The sequence below is a fragment of the Pygocentrus nattereri genome, chromosome 28 (genome assembly GCF_015220715.1).
Source record: "Pygocentrus nattereri isolate fPygNat1 chromosome 28, fPygNat1.pri, whole genome shotgun sequence".
NCBI classification, from domain to species: domain Eukaryota; kingdom Metazoa; phylum Chordata; class Actinopteri; order Characiformes; family Serrasalmidae; genus Pygocentrus; species Pygocentrus nattereri.
In genome coordinates, this window is record NC_051238.1 from 4500824 (window position 1) to 4509121 (window position 8298).

Genomic DNA, 8298 nt, shown 5'->3' on the forward strand with positions numbered 1-8298 from the left:
TTAGGCTTACGTCATGTGTGTGCGGTGGTGTCAGATGTTAGTGTCAGTGCATTATTATGAGGTTGAATATGAGCAAATATGCACGGTTTTGGGCCAATACCCATAACAGTATCAGTATCGATGCATCTTAGGTTTACACTGTAAGATGGGTAACACTTTATTTGAGGTGGTCCTTTGTAGATGATTAATAAACTCTCAATAGATTATCAATAACCCAAACAACCTATCAGTGAAGTATCAGCAGTGAAGCATTTAAATACACTGAAGTAAATATCTTACAGATGTTCTGTTGATACGTTACTGACATTAAGTAGATGTGTTGTTAATGTGTTACTTACATTACCTAACCTTACCAACCTTACCCAAAACCTAATCCTAACCCTGGCCCTAATCCTAACCCTAAATTTAAAAACATCAACCCAAAACCTAATCCTAACCCTCACCCTGGCCCTAATCCTAACCCTAAATTTAACATCAACCCAAAACCTAATCCTAACCCTCACCCTGGCCCTAATCCTAACCCTAAATTTAACATCAACCCAAAGCCTAATCCTAACCCTCAACCTGGCCCTAATCCTAGCCCTAAGCTTAACCTTAACCCAAAACCTAATCCTAACCCTCACCCTGGCCCTAATCCTAACCCTAAATTTAACATCAACCCAAAACCTAATCCGAACCCTCAACCTGGCCCTAATCCTAACCCTAAATTTAACATCAACCCAAAACCTAATCCGAACCCTCACCCTGGCCCTAATCCTAACCCTAAATTTAACATCAACCCAAAACCTAATCCTAACCCTCATATGTGTTTGTTACTGAGAGTCTGTTGAGTGTTTCATCTAAAGGGACCTCCCTGAATAAAGCATCACTGTAAGATTTACTGTAATCGCAGTAATACTGCAGTGTTGGTTTGTACTCAAGGTGCAGGTTTGCTGTGTCATTAAAGAACCGCTGAACGTCTCTCAGAGCACCAACGTTATGCAGTCTCAAAACACTGGAGTGTCCGTGTTCAAAGCACTGAACTGCTTTAAGTGTTTGGGTTCTGTAGATGGGGTCCAGCAGATGGAGCCTCTCAGAAGATTCTCCCAGTCTCCCAGTCAGCTCGTGGTCTGGTCCAGTTAAAAGCTGCTGTGAGCTGCGAGGGTGTGCACGAGCTCCTTAAGTGCAAACAGGTCAGTCTGTCCAAGACCTCCTGTCACAAATACACCCGCCTCAGGTCCCCTGGGGATGTGATGGTGTTGCACTGCGGACACAGCTTCTTCGCTCCCTGCCAAAGCATAGACATTACAATAGTACATTAGTGGGTTAGTGTGTAACGCACTGTTCGACATTAGATCTTAAAGTCAGCCTGATGTCAAAACAGACCTTTCTGAGCTTTTTAGCTTGTGTCTCTGGTCATAATAATCACTAATAATCATGAATCATCACAAGACTAAATTCTTGTAATCTTCCATCAAATGTGGTGACTTTTGTCCTGCCTCTGAAACATCTTCTGATTCATGATGATGTCACCATGCACCAGCGGGCGGAGCAAAATATTATGACCAATAATATAATGTTTCTATCTATCTATCTATCTATCTATCTATCTATCTATCTATCTATCTATCTATCTATCTATCTATCTGTCTGGCTGTCTGGCTGTCTGGCTGTCTATCTATCTATCTATCTATCTATCTATCTATCTATCTATCTATCTATCTATCTATCTGTCTAGCTGTCTGGCTGTCTGTCTGTCTGTCTGTCTGCCTGTCTGCCTGTCTGCCTATCTATCTATCTATCTATCTATCTATCTATCTATCTATCTATCTATCTATCTATCTGATTGTCTGTCTGTCTGTCTGTCTATAAGTACAGTACTACGGAAATGTATTTGAAACCATGTAACTGTGTACTAATTGCATTCCTGCCAGTAAAAGCACTACAGAACATTGAAATAAATACAAATCAACATTATTGCAGTAAAAAGTAACAGGAATTTCTTGCTTATTTAAAAATGTAGATGGTGTTTTGGGCTGGGAAGAACGTGGACACCTCAAGCCATCACATCATCAGCAGCTCCTGATTCAATTTAACGAAGGACCAAAACCAGGTATTGGATGATAAATGTATATAAAAAACACTGCATGAATAAAAAAATAAATACATAATACATAAAAATCACTCATTTTTTGTATTGGTGTTATTTTAAATGATTCTAATATTAGCATCTTTTGTGGGAGCAAATAAGCTCCCTGTCCAAACAAACAGCTTTTTACATCTAACTTTAGGGTCCTTCAACCTTTTGTGTACTGAGTACGAGAGCATGGCACTGGTCGACTGTGTCCTTCAGTAAACAGCTTATTCCTCAGAGCTGATAACGGATCGAGTGTGTCTCTCACCAGTGTGCGGAGCCAGCACTCCTCACAGTGCACATGCCAGCACTGGATGGATGTCAGCGGTATTGTATACGAGTCCTGCAAACACACAAGTTCCAAAAGACATTCAGAGCGTTAGAATGTCACCACGTTTAATGGAGTTACAGAAAACCTGAAGTTCAGGAAGAGAACCATGCTGGAACCCCTCCTCCTTCCAGTCTACGCCCTATAAGTGACCATCTCTACTTTTCGTTTCCATTGACGGTCCTCAGCACCACCCTGTTCCTCTGTCCTATGTCAGTCCTGCCACAGTTAGAGGAGGGGGGGGTCTGGCCTTCTAGCTCCAAGCAGAAGCCGTGCAGATGGTGGATCATTTGGGTGGTGGATCATTCTCAGCACTGCAGTAACACTGATGTGGTGGTGGTGGTGGTGTGTTATTGTGTGTTGCACTGGTACGAGTGGATCAGACACAGCAGTGCTGCTGGAGTTTTTAACACTGTGTCCACTCCCTGTCCACTCGATTAGACACTCCTACCTTGTCGGTCCACCTTGTAGATGTAAAGTCAGAGACGACAGCTCATCTGCTGCTGCCCACAGGACGCTGTTGGCTGGATATTTTTGTTCTCAGTCCAGCAGCGACACTGAGGTGTTTAAAAACTCCAGCAGCTCTGCTGTGTCTGATCCACTCAGACCAGCACAACACGCACTAACACACCACCACCACGTCAGTGTTACTGCAGTGCTGAGAATGATCCACCACCCAAATAGTACCTGCTCTGTGAGGGTCCATGGGGGTCCTGACCACTGAAGAACAGGGTAACAGAGTATCAGAGAAACAGATGGACTACAGTCTGTAACTGTAGAACTACAGAGTGCAGCTATACAGTAAGTGGAGCTGATAAAGTGGACAGTGAGTGTAGAAACAAGGAGGTGGTCAGACTGTTCTGCCTGATCAGTGTATCTATCCATGTGTCTATTTATGACTAAAACATAGTGAATGCGCTGCTATAAACACAGTGAAAGCTGGCCTACCATGCAGATGAGACATTTGATTCGATCTCCTCGAGTCAGCTGCTTCTCTAGATCTCGGATCCGCGTCTTCAGAGCTTCCAGGGTGTTGAGTGAGTCATCAGACACCCTAAAACACAGACGTTCATGCGTTCATCTGAGATCATTCAGCTGTGAGGTTCACTCATCCAGCACTGGAGGGCGCTGTGCAACGCAAACGCTGAACACGCAAACGCTGAAGAGTTGAATTAAATGTGCACAAATACTGAAATGTCCGACTCTGAGACGGACTCAGCTCAGCGGATCTTCTCGCATTTCATTTTCTGGATTTGTGGAACATCTGAATAGAGGAACTGCTGAGCTAAATATCAGTTAGCTGGAGGGAAGACTAAACTACTGGTGAAGAAGTTGTGAGGAAAACTGCATATATGGAGTGGAATCTGGCCCTGTTAGCTGCAATTAGCTACTATACACTTACTATTACATTTAAGTGAAGGGCAGGGAGCTGTTAGTCTGAAACTTTAAACCTTTGTTAAGAGGAGAGAGGAGTGCAGATACCCCAGAGCCGTTTCTCAGTAAAGCTTTACACCTTCTTCTAAATGTGAGGAAAATAAAATGAAAATAAAATGTTTTTTTGGGTGATTCTACGGAAATGTTCGTTTTTGTGTCCCAAGCATTTACAGACAAGCTATTTTAACAATTACAAGTTCTTGATCCATCAATTTAGCATTATTGGTTTATAAATCAATCATCTAGAACTCCAAGCGTCACCGACGTGCTGTTCCTCACAGTCCTGTCTGAAGGCTGAGGTCAAATTTTGAAGGAAAACACACATTTTTCTGCAATTTTAACTGCAATAATCTCTTCATGACTATGGGATATAGAAATTAAATGGCATAAAGAAAACAAAAGCCAAAAAACCTTCTACAATATAGAATAAAAGTCCCCCAGGAGTCGTGTCACTGGTGTCACCGCGTAACAAAAAAACTCTTATTTTGAAATAAAAGTCACACCGATGACGTCACTCGACCTCCTTTGACCTGTTTTCTGAGGATCTATGGAGAAAAGCTCATGGTGAGTCCGCTGCGTCTCTCAGTTCTCAGAGATCTTCTCACTCAGCTCATGATCTCATATGAAGCTTCTAACTGACGTCACTGGTGTGACCGACTTTATTCTGAGGTCATTGTGAAAAAATAGAAACTCAAATGGATCAAATTCCACATTTTAGTGGAGATTCAATGACTGACCACATGTGGTTTGATGTTCTGTAGCAGTTACTTAGTAAAATGCATTTTCATTAAAACGTCTCTGGTGTTTCCTTAATTATGTGGAACACCAATGAGGATCAGTAACACCAGTGACTCCTATGGGTAGATAGAAAAGTGGACGATTCTCTGGATTGACCATTGGTATTCACCCGAAACATCCAGACTGTCTTCAGGTTTTAGGGGGGCGAGCACAGGTGTAAACACAGTGTCTGTGTAATTAGGCTAAGGTAGCAGGCTAACAGCTAACAGCTAGCAAGAGACTCTCATTCATCTCAGGCTCTCCTCATGCGCTCAAGTGTTTCCACTTTCCTGCCATTAAACAGTGACGGAATGTGGCCGCGTCCACGTCGGCCCTTTAATCACCTCACAGGAAGTGAAGCGTGACAGGTGGGGAAGTTAAGCGATCCATCTCACACTGCTCACGTAACAGCAGCCGAGGGGAAGAATAATAAATGTTTGAGGGGCTTTTTTGGCCTGTCAGGTGGAAATATTGACTCGGTTAGCCTGAATGTGATAGCACAGTGGTTACTAGTGGCTATGAAAAACATCGATTAGCAAAGCTTAGAATATAAAACCGAAACCCTGCTGGATTTCCAGGCTATTGATTGCAGAACTAACAGGTTGAGACAAAACGTTGCTGTAAGTGTCATGTGAATGGTGAGTAGATGGCACACAAGCAGGAGGGTATACAGGCATTTACACTGACCACTGGCCACTTTATCAATTCAGTTTATCAGCTCCACTTACTGTATAGCTGCACTCTGTAGTTCTACAGTTACAGACTGTAGTCCATCTGTTTCTCTGATACTCTGTTACCCTGTTCTTCAGTGGTCAGGACCCCCATGGACCCTCACAGAGCAGGTACTATTTGGGTGGTGGATCATTCTCAGCACTGCAGTAACACACGTGGTGGTGGTGTGTTAGTGTGTGTTGCACTGGTATGAGTGGATCAGACACAGCAGTGCTGCTGGAGTTTTCTGGAGTGTCACTGCTGGACTGAGAACCAAAAACAGCGTCCTGTGACCACTGATGAAGGACTAGAGGATGACCAACACAAACTGTGCAGCAGCAGATGAGCTGTCGTCTCTGACTTTACATCTACAAGGTGGACCGACAAGGTAGGAGTGTCTAATAGAGTGGACAGTGAGTGGACACAGTGTTTAAAAACTCCAGCAGCACTGCTGTCTGATCTACTCAGACCAGCGCAACACACACTAACACACCACCACCACGTCAGTGTTACTGCAGTGCTGAGAATGATCCACCACCCAAACAGTACCTGCTCTGTGAGGGTCCATGGGGGTCCTGACCACTGAAGAACAGGGTAACAGAGTATCAGAGAAACAGATGGACTACAGTCTGTAACTGTAGAACTACAGAGTGCAGCTATACAGTAAGTGGAGCTGATAAAGTGGACAGTGAGCGTAGAAACAAGGAGGTGGACTTAATTAAGTGGCCGGTCAGTGTATACAGTGTATTCATCATAATCAATGATTAGAAATATTGATAATTCACTTCCATAAGGAAGGAGAAAGATAAAGAAGGGAGTGAAAAATGATGGAAGGGGAGTAAAGGTGTATTATATTCAGATGTTGAGGCTTTTGCGTACTTCTATGCTAAAGATGTGTTTTTTTTTTTAATAAAGGGTGGTCTCTGACTTTTGCGCAGTGCTGTATGTGTGGGTGTGTTAAGTCTACTTACATCTCTAGCTCGCAGCTCCTGCAGGGTGGAGAGGCGCCATCAGTTTTACTGTGATCTTCATTGCTTGTAGATGGAGCTTCTACACACACAGACGAGACTGTGGTCACTATAGAATTACACACTGCTCACCAATGTTCAGTATGTTAGTGGTCATCCCACATGGACAAATGAGAGCTGCTATTTAGAGTGCAAAGTGACTGATGACTGATCTTCTAGCTTGGAATGGATTTTTTTTATGAATAGCTTACAAAGCTCTGAGATCTGTTACATTTCTGTGGTTCAGCTTTTTAACTAAGAGAGCATTAAAAACAAATACCGAGGTAAATGCAGTTAATGCAGTCAAGTTGAAAGTGACTTCAGACCCACCGACTGCCACTGGAGGCACTACAGCACACAATCATCAATTTTAACCCTAACTGAGTTACAGCGTGCAATGCTACTGCTAATATATGACCTAATTATGTTAATGATCTCATATTGAGGTACATAAAGAATTACATTCATGTCTTGAGTGAGATGCCATTTTTAATCCATAGGGTTTAATATGATGTCGGCCCACCCTTTGCAGCTATAAGAGCTTCAGCTCTTCTGGGAAGGCTTTCCACAAGGGTTAGGAGTGTTTATGGGAAATTTTGAACGTTCTTCCAGAAGCACATTTGTTGTGGTGTTTTATCGGGTTCAGGACTCTGTGCATGCCAGTCAAGCTGTTCCACACTAAACTGGCTCATCCACATCTTTATGGACCTGCTTTGTGCACTGGTGAGCAGTCATGTTGGAGCAGGAAGGGGCCGTCCCCAAACTGTTCCCACAAAGTTGGGAGCATGAAGTTGTCCAAAATCTCTTGGTGCTGAAGCTTTAAGAGTTCCTTTCACTGGAACTATGAATGAAATTCTCACCTGCAGTTGACCACTTGCAGTGTTCTGGAGACAACCTGCTGGCAGCATCCTCACTGAGGAAACAGATAGAGGAGGAAAAACGCAGCAAATGAGAAAGAAAGCAGTGTCTTTTATGGGTGCTTTAACTTTGTTTTCAATACTGTATGTGTTAATGTCTTACAACCCCAATTCCAGTGAAGTTGGGACGTTGTGTAAAACATAAATAAAAACAGAAGACGATGATTTGCAAATCCTTTTCAACCAATTGAACACACTACAAAGACAAGATATTTAATGTTCAAACGGATAAACTTTGTTGTTTTTTGCAAATATTCACTCATTTTGAATTTGATGCCTGTAACACGTTCCAAAGAAGTTGGGACAGGGGCGTGTTTACCACTGTGTTACATCACCTTTCCTTTTAACACTCAATAAGCGTTTGGGAACTGAGGACACTGATTGTTGAAGCTTTGTAGGTGGAATTCTTTCCCATTCTTGCTTGATGTACAACTTCAGGTGCTCAACATTCCGGGGTCTCTGTTGTCGTATTTTGAGCTTCATAACACGCCACACATTTTCAATGGGAGACGGTCTGGACTGCAGGCAGGCCAGTCTAGTACCCGCACTCTTTCACTACGAAGCCAAGCTGTTGTAACACGTGCAGAATGTGGCTTGGCATCGTCTTGCTGAAATAAGCAGGACGTCCCTGAAAAAGACGTCGCTTGGATGGCAGCAGATGTTGCTCCAAAACCTGTATGTACCTTTCAGCATTAATGGGGCCTTCACAGATGTGCAGGTTACCCCTGCCATGGGCACTAACACCCCCCCACACCATCAGAGATGCTGGCTTTTGAACTTTGTGCTGATAACAATCCGGACAGTCCTTTTCCTCTTTGGCCCGGAGGACACAACGTCCATGATTTCCAGAAACAGTGTGAAATGTGGACTCGTCAGACCACAGGACACTTTTCCACTCTGCGTCAGTCCATCTCAGATGAGCTCGGCCCAGAGAAGGCGGCGGCGTTTCTGGGTGGTGTTGATATCTGGCTTCGCTTTGCATGGCAGAGTTTTAACTTGCACTTGTAGATG

The 8298-nt window shown here is 43.4% G+C and overlaps 1 protein-coding gene across 1 annotated transcript in view; it reads right to left on the reverse strand.

The window, feature by feature from the left end:
* Positions 1–742: 742 nt before the first annotated feature.
* rnf220b (ring finger protein 220b) overlaps positions 743–8298 on the reverse strand; it is an 86633-nt gene continuing 79077 nt past the window's right edge. The window contains exons 11-15 of the mRNA XM_037535927.1: positions 7231–7283; positions 6335–6413; positions 3390–3495; positions 2382–2456; positions 743–1267 (exon numbers count right to left, since the gene is read on the reverse strand). Coding sequence (XP_037391824.1) covers positions 1196–1267; positions 2382–2456; positions 3390–3495; positions 6335–6413; positions 7231–7283 — 385 coding nt within the window. The 3' untranslated portion in view covers positions 743–1195. The remainder of the gene's footprint in view (positions 1268–2381; positions 2457–3389; positions 3496–6334; positions 6414–7230; positions 7284–8298) is intronic.